The sequence below is a fragment of the Hyla sarda genome, chromosome 13 (assembly GCF_029499605.1).
Source record: "Hyla sarda isolate aHylSar1 chromosome 13, aHylSar1.hap1, whole genome shotgun sequence".
Taxonomy (NCBI): domain Eukaryota; kingdom Metazoa; phylum Chordata; class Amphibia; order Anura; family Hylidae; genus Hyla; species Hyla sarda.
The window spans coordinates 44,780,389-44,804,261 of NC_079201.1; the positions used below are offsets into that span (position 1 = coordinate 44,780,389).

Below are 23,873 nucleotides of genomic sequence, written 5' to 3' on the forward strand. Positions count from 1 at the left end.
GCAGAGTAGTGCACCCTCCTGCACCCCCCACCCTCCAGGAGGCAGAGTAGTGCACCCTCCTGCACCCTCCAGGAGGCAGAGTAGTGCACCCTCCTGCACCCCCCACCCTCCAGGAGGCAGAGTAGTGCACCCTCCTGCACCCCCCACCCTCCAGGAGGCAGAGTAGTGCACCCTCCTGCACCCCCCACCCTCCAGGAGGCAGAGTAGTGCACCCTCCTGCACCCCCCACCCTCCAGGAGGCAGAGTAGTGCACCCTCCTGCACCCCCCACCCTCCAGGAGGCAGAGTAGTGCACCCTCCTGCACCCCCCACCCTCCAGGAGGCAGAGTAGTGCACCCTCCTGCACCCCCCACCCTCCAGGAGGCAGAGTAGTGCACCCTCCTGCACCCCCCACCCTCCAGGAGGCAGAGTAGTGCACCCTTTTGCACCCCCCCCCCCAGAGTAGTGCACCCTCCTGCACCCCCCCCCCTGATAGTGGCATCCTTTTATACCCTCCCCTTCAGGTAGGAGGAGGAGCTTCAGCTGTTGCAAGGTGTGCAGGTAGGGAGAGGTCAAACAAAGGTGAATATAACGGACGTTCATAATAAGGTATTAACAGATAATAACGGGTAAACATTTATCCGTTTAATTAACGGACATTAGAAATCTATTCATCCGTTATAATCGTTTTATTCATCAGTTATATAGCGTCCGTGAAATCAATATAGAATTGAATATAACGGATGTTTTATAACGGATTTATGAACCATAGTGTGAAAGTAGCCTAAATAAAGAAAATTGGGGCTCGGGATCTAGAATACTGGATAAATATTTATTAATGATTTAAATATGTAATGTGCTCTGTGACACACAGGGCCCTTGTGGTTTAGTGGGGACACAAAATACAATAATTTAAAAGTCACATCAATTACACAGAATATATTGGGTTAAAATATGAATAAAAATATAGAATAAAATAAGAAGGAATAAGATTGGATAAATAAGCCACACGTCTGTGGGTGCTCCAGCCTATAAGGATATATTAATATAGCTGTTCTTGCGCAAGTCTTTTGAATAGAATAAATATATAAGGTGCAACAAATAAGCTGTACAATGCACTACTTGTAGAATGAATAGTAACCGTTGGTATTAATGTAGCAGCTAACACATGGTAACAGTAGCAGCAATGACTGGTATACTAGCAATGTAGCAATGTTTAGTAAAGTATACTTGCAGTACTGTAGAGCTGAATCAGGATCGCCGCTTAGAGACTCGGCCTTCTCACAGGAGTAGCGGTGGGCTTCAATAGAGGGGACTGCAGCGCTTCTGTGGACCATTGATTTTAGAGATTTGCATACAATACGCGGAGATGGTGGTCAGGATTCCGGTCATGTTATGTTGTTAGAGACTCTGCCGACTCAAATATTACAGCAGTGATGAATGGTCCGGTCTTAGAAGGCTGAGAGTGTGTTCCCCGGTGTGGTCAGAGGTTATGTGGTGTCCTCGTGGCCGTGGCAATGCGCATAAAATATTAACGCTCAGCAGATGCCGTATGTGCAAAATGTCTATATTCCTATATAGAGGCTGGATAATGTGGCATTAATCATGGAGCTGGACGTGTTTCAAGTCCTCCATACTTTTCCTCAGCAGCTTTGAGGACGTCCTTAAAGCTGCTGAGGAAAAGTCCTATGGAGGACTTGAAACGCGTCCAGCTCCACAATTAATGCCACATTATCCAGCTTCTATATAGGAATATAGACATTGTGCACATACGGCATCCGCTGAGCTCTGATTGCGCATTGCCGTGGCCACGAGAACGCCACATACCCTCTGACCGCACCGGGAACACACTCTCAGCCTTCTAAGACCGGACTATTCATCACTGCTGTAATATTTGAGACGGTAGAGTCTCTAACAGCATATGCTACACATAACAAGACCGGAATCCTAACCACCATCTCCGCGTAATGTACACAAATCGCTAAAATCAACGGTCCACAGAAGCGCTGCAGTCCCCTCTATTGAAGCCCACCGCTACTCCTGTGAGACGGCCGAGTCTCTAAGCGGCTATCCTGATTCAGCTCTACAGTACTGCAAGTATACTTTACTAAACATTGCTACTATTTGCTACACTGCTAGTATACCAGTCATTGCTGCTACTGTTACCATGTGCTAAATGCTACATTAATCCCAACGGATACTATTAATTCTACAAGGAATGCATTGTACAGCTTATTTGCCACACCTTATATATTCTATTCAAAAGACTTGTGCAAGAACAGTTACATCCTTATAGGCTGGAGCACCCACAGACGTGGGGCTTATTTATCCAATCTTATTCCATCTTATTTTATTTTATACTATATTTTTATTTATATTTTAACCCAATATATTCTGTGTAATTTATGTGACTTTTAACTTATTGTATTTTGTGTCCCCACTGAACCACAAGGGCCCTGTATGTCACGGAGCACATTACATCTTTAAATCATTAATAAACATTTATCCAGTATTCTAGATCCTGAGCCTCAATTTTCTTTCTTTCTTTAATTTTTTCGACACCGTGGGTATGGGTGTCATTTGAGTTGCTCAGATCATAGGTTACTAGCGGATAGGAGCCTCTCCTATATTGTACTTTTAAGGCTATAATTCTATCACTGTACAAATCACTAGTCAGACCACACATGGAATACTGTGTACAGTACTGGGCACAGTGTACAAGATATAGTGGAGTTGGAGAGGGTTTAAAGTTGAGAAACCAGAGTAAAAAATGGAATGGGAGGACTTATAATACCAAGAATTAGGATTATTTAGTTTAGAAAAAAAGAAGGCTTAGGGGTGACCTAATAACGATAGATAGATAGATAGATAGATAGATAGATAGATCAGGGGCCGTACAGAGATCTCTCCCATAATCTATTTATACCCAGGACTGTATGTATAGCAAGGGGCATCCTCTACCTATAGAGGAATGAAGGTTCCTACACCAGCATAGATGAGGATTCTTTACTGTAAGGGTACGTTCCCACACGGCGTATTTTGCTGCGTATTTGCTGCGTATTTGGTGCTGCGTATTTTCCTACCCATTGACTTCAACAGAGAAAATAAAATACACAGCAGCAAATACACAGCAAATACGCCGTGTGGGAATGTACCCTAAGAGCAGTGAGACTATGGAACTCTTTGCCAGAGAAAGTAGTCATGGTAAAGTCAGTAAAATAGTTAAATAGGGGCCTGGATGCATTTCTGGAAAGTAATAACATTACAGGTTATGAATTCTTGATTTTTAGGGACAGAACGTTGGCCCAGGGATTTATTCTAATTGCCATATTTGGAATGGGGAAGGCATTTTTCCTCCTAATATGGGGCCAATAACTTAAGGGTTTTTTGCCTTCCTCTAAATCAACACAGTATCGATACAGTAGGTTTATAGGTTGAACTTGATAGAAATAGGATAGTTCATGAGCTCGAAAAAAGACAAGAGGTTATGAACTAGTCTTGAATGAATAGTAGTCTCATATAATTTTCTAACTCATTCTTTGTTTCAGGATATGAATGAGCCTTCTAACTTTGTTCCTGGTTCAGTAAATAACTGCCCAGACAACAATATTGAAAACCCTCCATATGTCCCAGGTAAGTTTAGATCATAATGACTTGATTTTATTATATAAAGCACTTTAATGTTAGAACTGTGAAAATTGTTTGTAACACAATACAGTAGAGAATATAAAGACTTCAAGTTGGTCTTCCTCTGGATGAAATAACCTGTTAAGCCTTTGTAACTATAGCTACGGCAGCTTTACTTCTGTAAAGCTTTATGTATAACATAGCAAAAGATAGACTTGCATTTTACATTTTCTACTGTAACAGTATTTCCCAAGCCCAGTCATCAAGTACTCCCAACAGATCATATTTAACCCATTTTGGCCTTAATGACACACCCAAATTTTTCAAATCTGACCGGTTTAATTTTATGCATTAATAACTCTAAGATGCTTTAACTTATCATTCTGCTTCAGAGATTTATCATGAAATATTCTCCTTTTACAATAGTGGTAAATATTTGTCAATACTGGCATCATTTATTTGTGAAAAATTCCAAAATGCCATGAAAAAATTGAAAGACTTGCATATTTTCCACATTTAAAATGTTCTGCTAAATGGTCATGCCATATAAATTACATATTGATTCACATTCATGTTGGCATCATAAAGTAGACATGTTGTCACTTTTTGAAGATATTAGAGGGCTTCAAAGTTTAGCAGCAATTTTTCAAGAAAATTTTAAAATTAGAATTTTTCAAGGACCAGTTCAGTTTGCAGTGGATTTTAGGGGCATTCTTATTAGAAATCCCCCATAAATGGCCCCATTATAATAAATACTCCCCTCAAAGTATTCAAAATGACATTCAGAGAGTGTGTTAACCCTTTACGCGTTTCACAGGAATAGCAGTAAAGTGGAAGTGAAAAGTCAAAATCTCCAATTTTATTTTTTACACTATAATGCTGGTGTAATCCCTATTAAAAGGGTGTAAAAGAAGAAAAGGCCCCAAAAAATGGGTAACTTAATTTCTCCCTAATAAGGAAGTAAAGTGTTGTGCAGGTTCACAACAGGGCTCTGAAAGGAGCAACATTTGGCTTTTGGAGAGATAATTTGACTGCAATACATTTTGGGGGCAGTGTGGCATTTACAAAGTCCCCCATGATGCCCAGATCATAAAAAAAAATAAAAAAAAGGTACACCATGGTGCCTTAACCCCTTAAGGACCCAGCCAATTTTCACTGTAGGACCTGAACATTTTTTGCACATCTGACCACTGTCACTTTAAAGGGGTACTCCGGAGAAAACTTTATTTTTTTAAATCAACTGGTGACAGAAAGTTAAACAGATTTGTAAATTACTTCTATTAAAAAATCTTAATCCTTCCTGTACTTATTAGCTGCTGAATACTACAGTGGAAATTATTTTCCATTTGAAACACAGAGGTCTCTGCTGACATCATGACCACAGTGCTCTCTGCTGACATCTCTGTCCATTTTAGGAACTGTCCAGAGCAAACTTATGCTTTTCTGGACAGTTCCAAAAATGGACAGAGATGTCAGCAGAGAGAACTGTGCTGAACGGGACTCTTGCCCAGGTCAAGATGGACATTAAAAAAAACTCAGGAACAACTGATATCGCATGCAGCTAAGCCTTTGGTGTGGGAATTTGACGCTAGATTGAAGGAAAACATTGCCAAGTTGGAACAAATTATCAAGGACTCTAAGAGACTTAAATTTCAACGGGACTTACCGTATATACTCGAGTATAAGCCGAGTTTTCAGCACGATTTTTCGTGCTGAAAACACCCCCCTCGGCTTATACTCGAGTGAACTCTCCACCCGCAGTGGTCTTCAACCTGCGGACCTCCAGAGGTTTCAAAACTACAACTCCCAGCAAGCCCGGGCAGCCATCGGCTGTCCGGGCTTGCTGGGAGTTGTAGTTTTGAAACCTCCGGAGGTCCGCAGGTTGAAGACCACTGCGGCCTTCGACATCATCCAGCCCCCTCTCACCCCCTTTAGTTCTGTACAGTACTCACCTCCGCTCGGCGCAGGTCCGGTGCTGCAGGACTGTCCGGAGAGGAGGTCGTCCGGTGGGATAGTGGTTCCGGGCTGCTATCTTCACCGGGGAGGCCTCTTCTAAGCGCTTCGGGCCCGGCCTCAGAATAGTCACGTTGCCTTGACAACGACGCAGAGGTACGTTCATTGCCAACGTACTTCTGCATCATTGTCAAGGCAACGCCTCTATTCCGGGCCGGAAGCGCGGAGAAGAGGCGCCCCCGGTGAAGATAGCAGCCCGGAACCACTATCCCACCGGACCACCTCCTCTCCGGACAGCCCTGCAGGACCGGACCAGCGCCGAGCGGAGGTGAGTACTGTACAGAACTAAAGGGGGGTGAGAGGGGGCTGGATGATGTTGAAGGCCGCAGTGGTCTTCAACCTGTGGAGGTTTCAAAACTACAACTCCCAGCAAGCCCGGACAGCCGATGGCTGCCCGGGCTTGCTGGGAGTTTTTTGTAGTTTTGAAACCTCTGGAGGTCCGCAGGTTGAAGACCACTGAGGGCGGATGATGAGAAGAGGATGATGAAGGGGGGGGGGGTGTTGGATGATTAAGGGGGGGTGGGATGATTGAGGGGGGGGGGGGATGATGAGGGGGGGGGGATGATGAGGGGGGGGGGATGATGAGGGGGGGGGGATGATGAGGGGGGGGGATGGGATGATGGAGGGGGGGGGTGGGATGATGGAGGGGGGGGGGTGGGATGATGAAGGGGGGGTGTGTGGGATGATGAAGGGGGGGGGTGGGATGATGAAGGGGGGGGTGGGATGATGAAGGGGGGGGTGTGTGGGATGATGATGAAGGGGGGGGGGATGATGACAAGGGGATGATGACAGGTGATGATGATGAGGGTCTGGATGATGACAGGCGGTGATGATGATGAGGATGTTAATGACGGGTCTGGATGATGACAGGGGGGGATGATGTATTTCCCACCCTAGGCTTATACTCGAGTCAATAACTTTTCCTGGGATTTTGGGTTGAAATTAGGGGTCTCTGCTTATACTCGGGTCGGCTTATACTCGAGTATATACGGTACATGATTTTAAATCGGATAAAGTTTATGCTTGGGGATCCTGGGATAAGGTTATACCCACCAAATCTATCCTAAAAAAAAAAGTCTTTTAATAGACCAAACAAAGGAGAACAGGGAAATAAAACCTCCTGCGTTACCTTTGGACAATTGGAGTCAGAAACTTCTGACTCCATGTCTAATACATTTGATGCATCTGATCATGTGAGCTCTAATCGGAGTCCCAATCCCTCCTCCACCTCTCGTCGGCCGGTTTAAAAAAACGACGGCGGAGAGGGGGGAGGAAACATTGGTCTAAGAAGGTCCGCTCGGGACAACAAAAGCCGATACAAATAGAACCTTGTTCAGATGTTGTCAATTTGACTCCAGTTATTCTTAGCAAACCACAGTTACAGGTGTTAGCCAAAGGTCTCGGTTTTTCACCCACTTTTCATTTCAATGTGTTTGATACTATTGTTGATGTTAATAAATTTATCAGAGCACTTACTTAAAAGAAACATTTTGATGCCAGTGATTGTGAAGTTAGAAAAATTATGAGCTACATGGGTGATATCATCATTGTCATAATTTTGTGTAACTCATGTAAAGAACAGCCAACTAAGGTGTTTGGAGTTTGAGGCTTTGGGACGATCAGCTGAGGTTTCCTCTTCCCCAGGCTTCAAAACCTGATTTTTACCCCATTCATTCTAGAAGTCCGGTTATGGACAAATTTCAGGATATGTTTATGCAGCAATTGGTTCATTTAAAAAGTCATAGCTGTTATGAAGGTCGCGACAATTTATTGCCGTCGGAGAGGAGAGCACTTAAGGAATTAAGGGATAATGTCAGCCTTACAGTACGTGCAGTAGTGTGTATCGACACTGATTTATACTGTGCTCTTAACAGAGAGATACTGTGCGACACACAAACGTACTGTAAAATTGCATGTGATCCTACTGATAATTTTTGTAGAGATCTGGAGGTTTTGCTAAGAGATGGGTTGGCTCTTCATGTCATTTCTCAACTAGAATTTGATTACTTGCCAGTAAAAAATCCCATTATTCCAGCTTTTCATTCACTTCCCAAAATCCACAAGAACAGATTCCCGCCACCTATGCGTCCCATCGTGGCGGGAATCGGTTCTTTAAATGAACGGATTTGCCAGTGGCTGGATTCTTTGTTACAGCCACTGGTATCTCTTTGTCTTAGTCACATTAAAGATACCAAACACTTGCTTTCCATCTTAGATGGAATCAAGTGTGATGGTTCTTATTCATGGTTAACTCTGGACATTGAATCCCTATACTCATCCATACCACACTCTCTCTCCTTGCAGGCCATTTCAGACATCATACAACAATTCTCTACATACAGCTCAGACTTACATACATTTATTTTGGACACCTTGGCATTTATTTTATCTCATAATTATTTTTCTTTTCAAAATGAGTTTTTCATACAAAAAACAGGAGCTTCAATGGGCACAAAATCATCTCCATCTGTTGCAAATTTATTTGTATTTTGGGTTGAATTGCAATACGTTTTTGGTGACAATAATCCATTTTTCTATAGCATAGTCTGGTTTGGACGCTATGTAGATAACGTCATTGTCATCTGGCGTTCTTCTGAATCAGAAGCTAAACAATTTGTGGATTATTTGAATAATAACTGTCACAATCTCTTTTTCACGTATTCTTGGCATCATACAGACACCCCTTTTTTTAGATATTCAACTTACTATCAATGACAATAGCATCTACACTTCTAGTTATAGAAAACCAACTGCTGGTAACACAATACTACGGGCAGAATCTTGTCATCCCAAACACACAGTTCTAGCAGTACCGGTTGGTGAATTCACCAGAGCTAAAAGAAATTGTTCTACCACACAAGCGTTCCTAGCCGAAAGTAATAACATTTGCATCAGATTAAGTAATCGTGGCTATCCTACCTAAACATCTACCTGTTTTACAACAAGATCCATCTCTTGGCAAATTCCTTCAGTATGGTTGTAATTTTTCTACCCGACGAGCACCGAGTTTGGGGAACTTGTTATCCCCTAGTGTTCTGCCTTTACGTAAAGGTCCCAATTCACATGATATAGTTAGTACGGTCGAAAAGAGACATATGTCCATGAAGCTCAAGCAGGGAATTGAAGGGTAGGGGTGTGGCGCGATATTGGGGAAGAGATGGGATTTTATATTTCTTCATAAACATTAATGTTGTTTTGTTCCAGGAATGTATCTAATCCTGTTTTAAAGCTGTTAATTTTTCCTGCTGTGACCAGTTCCTTAGGTAGACTGTTCCATAAGTTCACAGTTCTCATGGTAAAGAAGGCGTGTCGCCCCTTGAGACTAAACTTTTTCTTCTCCAGACGGAGGGAGTGCCCCCTCGTCCTTTGGTGGGGTTTAACCTGGAACAGTTTTTCTCCATATTTTTTGTATGGGCCATTAATATACTTATATACGTTTATCATATCCCCCCTTAAACGTCTCTTCTCAAGACTAAACAATTGTAACTCCTTTAATCGCTCCTCATAGCTAAGATGTTCCATGCCCCATATTAGTTTAGTTGCGCATCTCTGCACCCTTTCCAGCTCCACAGTGTCCCTTTTATGGACAGGTGACCAAAACTGAACAGCATATTCCAGGTGAGGCCGTACCAATGCTTTTATAAAGGGGGAGTATTCTGTCCCTGTCCCTCGAGTCCATGCCTCTTTTGATACATGACAATATCCTGCTTGCTTTGGAAGCAGCAGCCTGACATTTCATGCTATTCTGTAGTCTGTGATCTACAAGTACACCCAGATCCGTGGTTGTCTATGTGCGTTTTTTTCAAGTGCGGCTTGGCCCGCTGTGTCACATGCAAATATGCTGTTAAATCCAGTGAAGTCACTGGCAAAGATGGCAAAAAGTTTTAAATTAAACAGTTTATCAATTGCCAGACCACATTTGGAGTTTACCACATATGGTGTGACATGTGTAAATTATCATACATAGGCAGCACTATCAGATCTATTAAAAAAAAGAGTTCAAGAACATTTGAGAGGGGCCAAGTCCACAATGAATATGAACATATCTGCAGTGTCCAAATATTTTAAAGAGATCCATTCCGGTGACGTGAGCAATTTCCGTTTTCAGGGCATAGAAACTGTCAGTGTACCTGATAGAGGAGGGGATCGGGAAAAAATCCTTTGTTCAAGAGAAGTATATTGGATTTAACTATTGCATACATCCTTCCCGCAAGGGTTAAATCTCAAAACCGATCTTATCCTCCACTATTAACATCTACTGACTTTGTTCAGTTTTGTTTTTAGGTACCTATTCACACCTCTGCTTATCTCATTCATTTATGTCCTCCTGCATTTTTTCCTGTGTTCAGTTTTTTCTTTGTTTAGATTCGTTATATTTTGCAACTTAAAGGGATACTCCGGGGAAAACCTTTTTTCTTTTAAATCAACTGGTGGCAGAAAGTTAAACATATTAGTAAATTACTTCTATAAAAAAAATCTTAATCCTTCCAGTACTTATTAGCTGCTGAATGCTACAGAGGATATTACTTTATTTTTGGAACACTGATGACATCACAAGCACAGTGCTCTCTGGTGACATCTCTGTCCATTTTAGCAACCATGCATAGCAGATGTATGCTAAGTGCAGCATGGTGGCTTAGTGGTTAGCACTGCTGCCTTTCAGTGCTGGAGACTTGGGTTCAAATCCCACTAAGGACAACAATAAATAAAGCATTATTATTATAATAATGTCTGCAGAGAGAACTGTGCTCGTGATGTCATCAGAGAGCATTCCAAAAAGAAAAGAATTTCCTCTGTAGTATTCAGCAGCTAATAAGTACAGGAAGAATTATGATTTTTTAAAAGAAGTAATTTACAAATAACCTTAAGCCACTGGAGGAGGAGGGAGCACACTGTGCAGCTAAACATGCAGATATACAATACCGCTGGTGTACACTGGCAGCCTCCGGACCCGATAAGTAACAACGCAGCACCTGCGGGGTGCACACACTAGATAAAGTATCAAACAATACAATGAAAGAGAGGTAGCGTGCACTCACCGCGGGTAGACAGCTGCAGGCCTGAGGTCCGGGATCACCACGACATAGACAGAGATGGTAAGGGGCGCTCAGATGCCTCTGAGCGCCCCTTACCGTCTCTGTGCACGCTACCTCTCTTTCATTGTATCATTTACAAATGAGTTTAACTTTCTGCCACCAGTTGATTTAAAAGAAAAAAGGTTTTCACTGGAGTACCCCTTTAATCTGGATCATGGGTCCCTTCAGGAGGTTTCAAGGGGGTTAACTGGTGTATATTTTGGTTGGAGGTTTGGAAGTTTTACTCCTCCTCCACCATCAGCAGTCCCTATTGCTTACACCTGTCTTGATCCCATATATTTCATCCCATACCACCAGTTCATTGCATTTGATAAAGGTCACAAGACCAGAAATGTCGTCATGCATGTTTCAGCGTTCCTGTTTTTATGGACTGCCGTTTGAGTGCTTTTACTGATGTCTGATCGTGAAATAAAGTGAAGTTCTTTTACCGCTGGCTACTTGCTGTTTTCTAGATTTGTAAATTACTTCTATTAAAAAATCTTAATCCTTCCTGTACTTATTAGCTGCTGAATACTACAGTGGAAATTCTTTTCCGTTTGAAACACAGAGCTGTCTTATGACATCATGAGCACAGTGCTCTCTGCTGACATCTCTGTCCATTTTACGAACTGTCCAGAGCTTTTCTGGACAGTTCCTAAAATGGACAGAGATGTCAGCAGAGAGAACTGTGCTCATGATGTCGGCAGACAGCTCTGTGTTTCAAAAAGAATTTCCGCTGTAGTATTCAGCAGCTAATAAGTAAAGGAAGGATTAGTTTTTTGTTTATAAAAGTAATTTACAAATCTGTTTAACTTTCTGGCACCAGTTGATTAAAAAAAAAAAAAAAAAAAGAAAAAATAAAAATTCTCCGGAGTACCCCTTTAAGCATTAATAACTCTGGGATGCTTTAACCTTGCATTCTGATTCAGAGATTTATTTATTTTTTGTGACATATTCTACTTTGTTAGTGGTAAAATTTTTTCGATATTTGCATCATTTCTTGGTGAAAAATTCCAAAATATGATTAAAAAATTTGAAATTTAGCATTTTTTTTTTTTACTTTGAAGCTCTCTGCTTATAAGAAAAATGAATATTCCAAATAAATTATATATTGATTCACATATACAATATGTCTACTTTATGTTTGCATCATAAATTTGACATGTTTTTACTTTTGGAAGACATCAGAGGGCTTCAAAGTATAGCAGCAATTTTCCAATTTTTAAAAAAAATTTCAGAATCGAAATTTTTCAGGGACCAGTTCAGTTTTGAGGTGGATTTGAAGGGCCTTCATATTAGAAATACCCCACAAATGCACCCCATTATAAAAACTGCACCCCTCAAAGTATCCAAAATGACATTCAAAAGGTTTGTTAACCCTTTAGGTGTTTCACAGGAATAGCAGCAAATTGAAGGAGAAAATTCTAAATCTTAATTTTTTTACACTGGCATGTTCTTATAGACCCAGTTTTTGAATTTTTACAAGGGGAAAAGGAGAGAAATCTTCCTAAAATGTGTAACCCAATTTCTCTCGAGTAAGGAAAGATAGAGGGCTCAGAAGGGAAGGAGTGACAGTGGGATTTTGGAGAGTGAGTTTTTCTGAAAATGTTTTTGGGGGGCATGTCACATTTAAGAAGCCCCTATGGTGCCAGAACAGAAAAAAAAAAAAAAAAAAAAAAAAACACATGGCATACTATTTTGGAAACTACACCCCACAAGGAACAAGGGGTACAGTGAGCCTTAACACCCCACAGGTGTTTGATGACTTTTTGTTAAAGTTGGATGTGTAAAATGCAGTTTTTTCCCCCAAATGTTACATTTTTACAAGTGGTAATAGTAGAAAGTGACCCCCAAAATTTGTAACCCCATTGAGTATGGAAATACCCCATGTGTGGACGTCAAGTGCTCTGCTGGCGAACTACAATGCTCAGAAGAGGAGGAGCGCGATTGAGCTTTTGGAGAGTGAATTTGTTTAGAATGGAAGTCAGGGGCCATGTGCGTTTACAGCCCCCCGTACTGCCAGAACAGTGGAACCCCCCCCCCCCCACATGTGATCCCATTTTGGAAACTACACCCCACTGGCGTTTGACAGATCTTTGGAATTACATATTTCATTTTCACGGACCACTGTTCCAAAAATCTGCCAGACAGCTGTGGGTCGTAAATGCTCAGTGTAGTTTCCAAAATGGGGTCACGTCGCGGCGGAGACCGGAGCCAGTTATCGGAGGCCCCGGGGGAGCGGAGGAAGGTATGTACATCTTTATTTTTTTTTTACTGCCGGTACTATGGGGGACAATTTTTATGTTCTGGAGTTCTCCTTTAAGGTTAAAATGGGCTGAGTCCTTAAGTGGTTAAGAACAATGGTGGTAGTTTTATATTTTATTTATTTTTGTTACAGCTGTAGTGGGAGGTACATTAAGGCATGCTACAATCTGTGCATCAAGTCAGCAACATATCTCTTCACATTATAACCTTCACAATCTATATGGACTGTCTGAGGCAGTAGCATCCTACCAGTAAGTGGAAGCAGAGAAAATGTTGGTACTATAGATCTATCTTACTGTCTGTGTTATGACCAATGTTTATACCTTTTGCTAGTGCTATGGTGAAGATCCGGGGAAAGCGTCCTTTTGTGATATCCAGATCCACATTTTCCAGTCATGGGCACTATGCAGGTCATTGGACAGGTGATGTGGAGAGCACCTGGGAGCAGCTCTACTACTCAGTACCAGGTAGGATAAGGGAGATTTTTTATTTTTTTTTGTTAAAACCTGTGCAGAGGAAAAGTGGCACAGTTTCCCATAGCAACCAATCAGATTGCTTCTTTCATAAAAAAAATGAAAGAAGCAGCAAACTGGTTGCTATGGCAACTGCTCCACTTTCCCTCTGCACATGATTTGATAAATATCGCCTGATACAAAACAAAAATGTACAATTACCAAGAATATAAACACTTCTCTGTTGTCTTACACTTTTTCAGCAATATTACTTTCAAACATTTATGGCATCCCTTTGGTTGGGGCAGATATATGTGGTTTCATTGGGAATACAACTGAAGAGTTATGTGTGCGATGGAGTCAACTTGGTGCTTTTTACCCATTTATGAGAAATCATAATAATCGTGATGCTCGGGTAAGAAAATACCTAAAAACAAAAAACAAAAGTAGCACGGCACTGCACTGTCCCAGTGTGAGGATATGGATAATAGATGGTAGTGGACCACTTAATGTGCTAATGGTGGTGCTCAGATCACAAATAGAGGTTCATATGCACTTGAATGAAGATGAAGAGAAAAGATCGGCGACTCACCACTTTTCTTCTTTATTAAAAAATACTCACAAACATGTAGCAGGGAAGAGAGGGTAGTGGCCATGGCCGGAGGAAGCACATAGTCTGTGCAAAACGGAGCTTGGTCGCCATCCAATGTGCTTCCTCCGGCCATGGCCACTACCCTCTCTTCCCTGCTACATGTTTGTGAGTATTTTTTAATAAAGAAGAAATTCTGCAAGCTACAAGTGGTGAGTCGCCGATCTTTTCTCCATCTTCATTCAAGTGCATAAGAAAATACCTAGGCTGTAATCTGATACCTATTATAATTAAATATTATATCCCTTATTTTAAATTTTTGTAACTTAATTTTTTAAACCAAATAAGAGTTTTTTTTGTAGTAAATGTTCTCTTTATTTCAGGCACAAGAACCATATGTTTTTTGCAAGGAATCTCAAGAAGCCATAAGGAATGCTTTGCACATACGATATTCACTGCTTCCATACCTTTATACATTGTTTCATAAGGCTCACATTCTGGGAGAGACTGTTGCCCGTGCACTTTTTCTCGAGTATGTATTTTTTTTATAGCATTGTGCCGTTCTACATTAAAGACTCTTACAAATAGCTGTGAATGCTGTTGCTTCCCAGATTACAGTGCTGAGGAATGTTGAAGTGTAGCTATATTTTGGTGTGAAAATTATAAAACAGCCTGGTCGTTTAATGTATGAACTTCTGAGTGGTGACTGTTTTTACTCCTCCCCTTGTCATGCTGTGTCCCAGCACCCTTTTCCAAATTCGCAGCTCTTTGCATTCCTTTGTGTATCAGAGGTTGTGTCCACCTCTCAGCAGTTTGCCAGCAGAACACACTAGACTTCCTGTACCCATACTTTTAGGTTACGTTCACACTGTGGAATTCCGTGCAGTGAACATTGCCATCAGTGTGAATGGGTCTTCTGCGGGACCTGTTCACACTGAGGAATTTCCGCTGTTGAATTCGGACAATTCCGCTGTTGAAATTGTTCAGCGAAAAGAAGGAACATGTTCATTCTTTGCGCGGAAGTCTGCGAGCACTGGATAGCCGTCAATGGTGACAGCAGTACTTCTGCGTTAGGACTGTGCGGTCCTACCGCAGAAGTATTTTCGGGGGCGGCCACCAGATGGAATCTCTGCTCGTGGAATTCTGCGAGCGGAGATTCCGCAGTGTGAACATGCCCTTAGGGAGAACTCTGGCCAGTAGCAGGCCAGCACCTGATAACCTGCCCTCTTCCTCCTCCCCCTCTGTGGTCCCTTCATGCTGTTTCACTAATTAAAATTCTGAAGTCTGACAACTTCTGGTCTAGTAAAATGAGTTGATTAACTAACATACCACCAGTCTGGAATGCACTGTGTGTACTGACATGGTTTCTAGCTTTAATGTTGTTGGAAATTTTTGCTGCAGCAGTTCTTCTGTGGGACCAGACCAGACATGAATCAATAAGCCTGGGGAGTCCATGATCATATTGCTGGTTTACTGATTGTCCTAACTACTGCATACCAGGAACACCCCACAGACGTGCTGTTTTAATGATGCTCTGGCTAGGCTCTGACCTCCTTGACCAGAGAAAGTAATAACATTATTCAATAGTTTTAAAATTTTGTTTTTCATTTTTGTTTTTTTGAGGTTTCCTACTGACCAAAACACTTGGACAATTGACCGGCAGTTCCTTTGGGGAGATGCACTACTTATCACCCCAGTCCTTGAGCAGGGAAAGACTGATGTTAATGGATACTTTCCTGCAGGAACATGGTATGCACTTCAAACGGTGAGTGCTTTCTATTTTTTTTTTTTCTTCACACACTGTACTTTAACCTCTTAATGACCACCAATACCCCTTTTTGTGGCTGTGCTTAAGAGGCCTTATTCAAGCATGTCCCCTTTTCATGACTGGTTTAGAATAAGGTGGCACAGGCCCATATCGAGTTCATGGGGACTTGGCAGGCTTAGCTCCACTACTGGTTGTTTAACCCCTTAAATGCTGTGGACAGATTGTGATAACAGTATGTAAAGATTTTGTAATACTTGGTAATGTAGTAACATAAGATTGAAAAAAGACAATTGTCCATAAGGTTCAACCTATATCCCTTCTGTGTCCCTACTGTGTCCCTACTGTGTTGATCCAGAGGAAGGCAAAAAAAAACCTTAAGAGACTGATGTCAATTGCCCCATACCAGGGGGAATAATTCCTTCCCGACTCTAATACTTTGCTCAAAAAAATAAAGGGAACACTTCCTAGATCTGAATGAATGAACTAATTGTATGAAATTCTTGACAAGTAGAAAAAGTAGATAAAGCACTCACCGCAGCCAGAGATACAGCAACTCGGTTCAGATTTATTCCAAAATTGGATCGATACAAAGAATGCGGACAGACACACAGGGAGCAGTGATGGAACAGTTGAGGCGGGGGCGTGACGAAGGGGTGGTAACCGGTTTCAGCGTGGGCCAGAGGAAGCGCCTCAGTGCGTGAAACCGGTTACCACCCCTTTGTCACGCCCCCGCCTCACCTCTTCCATCACTGCTCCCTGTGTGTCTGTCCGCATTGTTTGTATCGATCCAATTTTGGAATAAATCTGAACAGAGTTGCTGTATATCTGGCTGCGGTGAGTGCTTTATCTACTTTTTCTACTTGTCAAGAGTATGCTGTACCACTGGACCTTTCTCGATATGAGCACCGCCATCACCCATAGCAACCACATTGGAAACCTACAGAAAACCTACAGAAACCTACATTAGCTGAACTGTATTTCTCATATCATTGCTTTCTGTATGCGTTAACAGTAGTGGTACCAGACCTACTCTTTTGTTGTAATTGTAAGAAATATTTTCGTCTTTACATTCAACATAGTCCAACTTTGATGTAATGTCCTTAAAACAAGTCAAAAGGAGTCTCAGTAGTGTGTGGCCTCCAAGTGCCCGTATGACCTCCCTACAATGCCTGGGCATGTTCCTGATGAGGTGGGGGATCATCTCCTGAGGGATGTCCTCCCAGACCTGGACCAAAGCATCCGCCAACTCCTGGACAGTCTGTGGTGCAATGTGGTGTTGGTGGATGGAGCGATACATGATGTCCCAGATGTGCTCAATCGGATTCAGGTCTGGGGAACAGGCGGGCCAGTCCCTAGCATCAATGCCTTCCTCTTGCAGGAACTGCTGACATACTCCAGCCACATGAGGTCTAGCATTGTCTTACATTAGGAGGAACCCAGGGCCAACCCCACCAGCATATGGTCTTACAAGGGGTCTGAGGATCTCATCATGGTACCTAATGGCAGTCAGGCTACCTCTGGCAAGCACATGGAGGGCTGTGCGGCCCCCCCCCCCCCAAAGAAATGCCACCCCACACTATTACTGACCCACCGCCATACCGGTCATGCTGGAGGATGTTGCAGGCAGCAGAATGTTCTCCACGGCGTCTCCAGACTCTGTCATGTCTGTCACATGTGCTCAGTGTGAACCTGCTTTCATCTGTGAAGAGCACAGGGCACCAGTGGCGAATTTGCCAATCTTGGTGTTCTCTGGCAAATGCCACACATCCTGCTCTGTGTTGGACTGTAAGCACAACCTCCACCTGTGGACTTCAGGCCCCCATACCACCCTCATGGATTCTGTTTCTGATAGTTTGAGTTGACACATGCACATTTGTGGCCTGCTGGAGGTCATTTTGCAGGGCTCTGGCAGTGCTCCTCCTTGCACAAAGGTGGAGGTAGCGGTCCTGCTTCTGGGTTGTTGCCCTCCTACGGCCTAATCCACATCTCCTGATGTATTAGCCTGTCTCCTGGTAGCGCCTCCATGCTCTGGACACTACACTGACCGACACAGCAAACCTTTTTGCCACAGCTCGCATTGATGTGCCATCCTGGATGAGCTGCACTACCTGAGCTAGAGATGAGTGAACTTACAGTAAATTCGATTTGTCACAAACTTCTCTGCTCGGCAGTTGATGACTTATCCTGCATAAATTAGTTCAGCTTTCAGGTGCTCCCGTGGGCTGGAAAAGGTGGATACAGTCCTAGGAGACTCTTTCCTAGGACTGTATCCACCTTTTCTAGCCCACCGGAGCACCTGAAAGCTGAACTAATTTATGTAGGATAAGTCATCAACTGCCGAGCCGAGAAGTTCATGACAAATCGAATTTACTGGAAGTTCGCTCATCTCTAACCTGAGCCACTTGTGGGGGTTGTAGACTCCGTCGCATGCAACCACTAGTGAAAGCACCACCAGCATTCAAAAGTGACCAATTCTCAGTTCCTATGCTTCCTGGCTGATGTTTTGGTCTGTGGTCACCTCCTCCAGAACCACTCCTTTATTGGGGGTGTCTTGCTAATTGCCTATAGTTTCCATCTGTTGTCTGTTCCATTTTTACAACAGCATGTGAAATTTATTGTCAATCAGTGTTGCTTCCTGAGTGGACAGTGTCATTTCACAGAAGTGTGATTGAGTTACGTTGTGTTGTTTGTGTTCCCTTTATTTTTTTTTTGAGCAGTGTATATGGCAATCCCTGGATTAACGTTCTTTCCCTATAAGCATATAACCTCTAATGTTATTAATCTCAAGAAATTTAACCGCGCCCCTTTTGAACAATTTTATTGAGTTCATCATGAGAGTTTCATAGTCTCAGTTACAGTAAAGAACCCCATCTGTGCTGGTGTAAAAACCTTCTTTCTAATAGAAGTAGAGGATGCCCCCTTGTTATAGATACAGTTCTGGGTATAAATAGTAGATAAATATAATGAAGAAATTATATGACCAGTCCTCAAGGATATTGAAAAGAGTGAAAAAGAGAAAAAATAGAAAGGGAGAAGCAAAAGGTGGAGATAAAAGATGTGGACAAATTGACAGATAGTAGGTCACAAATAAAAGTATGGAAATTAAACTAATGCTGACTACAGTAATCCTATCTTGATTAAAGTGATAATAAAAATACCTGCAAAATAAAACTTAAACAATCATGTACATTTATTAAGTGAAAATAATAAAAAAAATAATATTAAAACACCTGGGCAGGGCCCTTGCCCAGGTATTAGAGATATGCTTAAAAAAATTAACTTATAAAAATTCTTGTAAATGATAGATTGCCAACCTTCTTATAAAAATAATTGCTTATAAAATATTGTATATAAGATAGCAGCCAATGGCCAAAGTCAGTGTGATAGTTCTAGTCTATTTTAGCGGCCACAGTCGTTGGAATTGTTCATCTCATGAAGCCAATGTACTGTATTGGTAACAAAATGGATACAAAGTGTCCGTTAAATATAGCAGATGAGATGAGCGATACAGTTATGCCCCCTACTTTACTTCAAAGAACGATCACAGTATAGGACATTCAGAGCGGTACCTTATTTGTAGTCTTCACCGTGTTGTACGGCAGCTGACTGTCTCCGGAGCGTCAGACTCCTGGAGACTGGGATGAATCAGCGCCTGCACGGACTAAAACGAGGGCAACCACCAACCTGGCATAGGTGCAGGGGTTCCTCCGGGAAAGCGTATGTGGAGGTACGTTGGTCCCAAATGATGCGCTGTTGTTCTCTGTGATGTATAGAGCCGGCATCCAATATGAGTCAGTGGGTGAAGGGAGTTATGCTGGGCACTACTCGCCTGTCGGCCTAAGGAGTAGCGATCGGCTGTGAGCCGGCGTCCTCGTGGTGTGAATAGCGCGCTACTCAGTAGTGGGCCACGAGTCTGGGTACTGCAGCGCTGGCAAGGCGGTATTGGCTGACTTGGTGGCTGATATAAATAAAAGATGGTTGTGGCAATGCTTAAAGATTGAGGCTAAACGCGTTTCACCACAATTGTGGTATTCCTCAGTAGCCTTGATATATTAGAAAAAGGGCTAGTGGATGGCATGCAGGTATATATAATGAAAATGTAAGTGATGTCATTAGTGGGTGTGGGAAAGTGACAGTACAAGGAGAAACCCGGAGTAGTGGAATATGGGAATAAGAATGTAGAAAAGAGAATAAATATATATGAGAATTGGAAATGTATGCTAAATGTGGATCAGTGAAAAAAGGGAAATAATGTATATGTACACACACACACACACACACACACACACACACACACACATATACATATATATATATATATATATATATATATATATATATATATATATATATATATACACACACACACACACATAAAGCAGGGTAAGGAAAACAGTGTAAGGGATATGTGTGAAAAGGAGTTGGGGATTAAAAAAATAGTGTATGATGAATACTCATAGAATGAGTATATAAAAGTAAAATAATGGAAAAGTGTATATAAAGATGAATACTCATAGAATGTGTGTATAGAAGTAAAGTAAACAAATAGATGAAGCTGAGAAAATTTATAATGGTGCGCAAGTGTAAAAATTAAAATAAAAAAATAAATAAAAAATAATAAGATAAAAAATATATATAAAAAATAACAATAACAAAAAATAATAAATAATAAAAATAAAAAATAATAGATAATAAAGAATAAAAAAATAATAAATAAAATTAAAAAAAATAAAAAATAGATACAAAAATATAAAAATTAAATAAAAATTAATATATAAAAAATAATAAATAAAATAATATATAAAAAATATAAATAAAAAATGAAATAGGCAGAGTGAGGAAAAAGTAAAGGATATGTACAGCAAAAAACCATAATGAGTACTGTAAAGAACTACAGAAAAGATGTATACATATATATTACAATGAAAAGAGTTAAATAAAAAGACATATCATAAAGATATAATATGAATCAATTACATAGAAGTACAATGCCTACGCGGGGTTCTCCCCAGGGCGCATCATGGTGTCGATATGCGACCAGACGATGATGGGACATGGGAGAGAACCCAACAAAAGCAGTCTTCTAGAAATCCAAAAAGTTCCATCTCTGCGTTGAGGCCCTTAGGGACCATGGAGTCAAATTCGAAAATCTTCCTCGCTTCTGCCCTAGATAGACGAGGAATGGGGTCACTACCTCTCCAACATTTTTTAACTGACTGTAATGCAAAAAAAGAAATCAGAGGAGTTATTGTTATGTGATTCATGAAAGTGTAATGACAGTGGGTGGGATTTATTACCTTTTTTAATATTGTAAATGTGTTCAGATATTCTTATTCTTAGTTGGCGTTTGGTTCGTCCTATATATTGTTTTCCACAGTTGCATTCAATCAGATAAATGACACTTTTACTGTTGCATGTGAGGCAATCTTTGCTTTTGTGTATATATCCATTAGATGTAGAGACTACTTCCAAAGTTTTCCTTGAAAATTTTGTAGTTTTACAGTTGAGACATGTTCCACCAATTTGATGACATTTTATTGGAAGGGGGTTTAATTGTAGGCGCTATTTGGATACCTAAGTTGGCCGCTTTTGTATACACTATAGGGGGATTCAGTGGTATAGGTTGACCAATTATTTTATCATTTTTTAAAAGGTGCCAATGCTTTTTTTAAATTCTTTCAATTGTTCTATAATCTTTATTAAAAGGTAGAATGATTTTAATATCCGATTCTGTCATCACCGGGTCTCTCGAGTCTGTAAAAAAGGAGGTTCTATCCAAATCCCTTGTTTTTAAAAAAGATTTATCCAAAACTTGTTGGGGATAGCCTTTTTCCAAGAATTGTTGTGTTAATTTGAGAGCTTCGTCCTCAAATTGAGTGTCCAAAGTGCAGTTACGTTTTAGTCATCTATATTGACTGAAGACTGGTCACAAAAGTCTCTCCTCCAGAGGACGTTCCCGGGGTCGCCGCTCTGCCTCTCCAGAGCCGCGTACCCGATCGGTGTCTCCCTCCCCAGGGCTGCCTCCACTCGTTCACGTTATCCTGGGGAAATTGCGGACGAGGCTTCCGAATCGGCATCTGACTCAAAGGACCGCTGGGATACAGCTGATACGGTGAACTCATTGGTTGCGGCCATAAGAGACACCTTTCACTTAGAGGACCCAGGATTTTCGGACATGACTCCTGAAGTATCCTTTCATCGTGCTAAACCAGCACCTCAAATGTTCAGCTCTCACGCTGAGTTTTGTCACCCTTCTGGAATATGCATGGAGACATCCTGACAAGAGGTTTCCGGGAACAAAGAAGGTTCAAGCACGGTATCCATTCGCCAAGGACCTTGTCTCAAAGGTGACTTCCCCTCCTTCGGTGGATCCACCAGTTTCCCGCCTCTCTAAGACTACTACACTGCCGCTAGCAGACGCGGCTGCCTTCAGGGATCCGGCAGACAAGAAGGTAGAGTCCTTAGCGAAGTTTGCCTCTGAAGCAGCAGGCTCTTCCCTTCTTCCCACCTTCGCCTCTGCCTGGGTGTCCAAGGCCCTTACGGTTTGGTGTTCCCAACTCCGTCAGGGTATCCTGGTGGGATCCTCCGCGGAGGATCTATCTGCTCTGATTCTCCAATGCTCTAAAGCAGGGGACTTTCTGTGTACAGCTTCTATGCAGTCAGCCCGCTGTGCTGCCTTTGCTGTTGGGAACCTAGCGGCCCTCCGCCATTCCATGTGGCTTGGAAGGCGGATGCCGCCTCCAATAGGTCTCTCACAGAGCTTCCTTTTACTGGTTCCCGTCTTTTTGGCAAGCGCCTTAACGAGATTATCTCTGAGGCAAGAGTTCCTTATTACCTCAAAATAAGTCTTGCACTACTTCCCAGAGGAAGTCCTCTTCTTTCCGGTCCTTTCGGACTTTTGGCCCCAATAAAGGGTCTGGGCAGGCGCCTTCGCGAGACAAGAAGGCTCCCTTATTCTGGGTGCGCCCGTCTTGGAAGTCAGACACCACCCGTTCCGTCCGTTTTGCGGCCAAATCGGGCAACCGCAAACCCACTTCCGCATGAAGGAAAGCCCCCACCCGCAGATTTCTCGGGTGGGAGGTTGTCTCTTATTCTTTTGAGATGTCTGGACTAGGGATCGACAGATTCTCGGTATGGCCGATATTATCGGCCGATAATCACGATTTTGGGCATTATCGGTATCGCCAATTAGCTAGCCGATAATGCCCGGCCCCCCGCCCCAACCACACCGCGACGGCCCCCCACTACCCGCCACACCGCACCTCGACCGCCCCCACTACCCGCCGCACCTCGTCGCACCACCCACCGCACCACACCCATTGCCTCCCCCATCCCCGGTTTTATAATTTCCTGTTCCCGGAGCCCACGCTACTTCTTGCTCCTGCTGCGTCCTGCGTTACGCTGTGCGCAATGACGAGTGACGTGACGTCACCGTCATTGAGCACAGTGGCAGTTCAGGAGAACGCCACCGGAGCCAGATGTAGAGTGGACCCCGGGAACAGGTAATTATAAAACCTGTTGGGTGCGGGGTCGGTCGCGGTGCGGCGGGTCGGGGGGGGCGGTCGCGAGTGCGGTGCGGTGCGGCGGGGGTAGCGTTGGCGGTGATAGGTCTCAGGACCCCCGGACAGGCAGGGGGAGAGAAGCGGGTGGTGGCGGCGGTGGCCTATGGCACAGCAAAAGCCACTGCAGTGCATTGATTTAAAGCGCCCGCTTTAAATCAATGATCTGCAGCGGTGTCGCGGGGGGATAAATAGCAGATAACTTATACCGGAATATCGGTATAAGTTATCGGCTATCGGCCCTAACCTCCACCGATTATCGTATCGGCCCTAAAAAACGATATCAGTCGATCCCTAGTCTGGACCACACACACTCAGGACTCCTGGGTCAGGGACGTGGTGTCCAACGGATACCGTGTCGAATTTGCCTCCCGTAAGAGGGGTCGATTTTTTTTTTTCAGTCCCGGGCCCCCGATCTCCTTCACTTGCGAAGCAGTTTCGGGAGGCCCTCCAGTCCCTGCTTCTCCAAGGAGTCATTGTCCCCGTTCCTTCCAGGGAACATTTTCGGGAACTCAAGCGTCTCAACCGTCATCTTCTCATCCGCCAC

The 23,873-nt window shown here is 42.7% G+C and overlaps 1 protein-coding gene across 3 annotated transcripts in view; it reads left to right on the forward strand.

Moving 5' to 3' along the window:
- The window catches only part of LOC130297283 (lysosomal alpha-glucosidase-like), a 260,565-nt gene that overhangs the window by 170,206 nt on the left and 66,486 nt on the right, over positions 1–23,873 (forward strand). For all 3 annotated transcript variants that reach the window (XM_056549592.1, XM_056549593.1, XM_056549594.1), the window contains 6 exons: positions 3,527–3,611; positions 13,092–13,209; positions 13,292–13,425; positions 13,674–13,825; positions 14,383–14,531; positions 15,623–15,764. In XM_056549592.1, the coding sequence (XP_056405567.1) occupies positions 3,527–3,611; positions 13,092–13,209; positions 13,292–13,425; positions 13,674–13,825; positions 14,383–14,531; positions 15,623–15,764 (780 nt within the window). The remainder of the gene's footprint in view (positions 1–3,526; positions 3,612–13,091; positions 13,210–13,291; positions 13,426–13,673; positions 13,826–14,382; positions 14,532–15,622; positions 15,765–23,873) is intronic.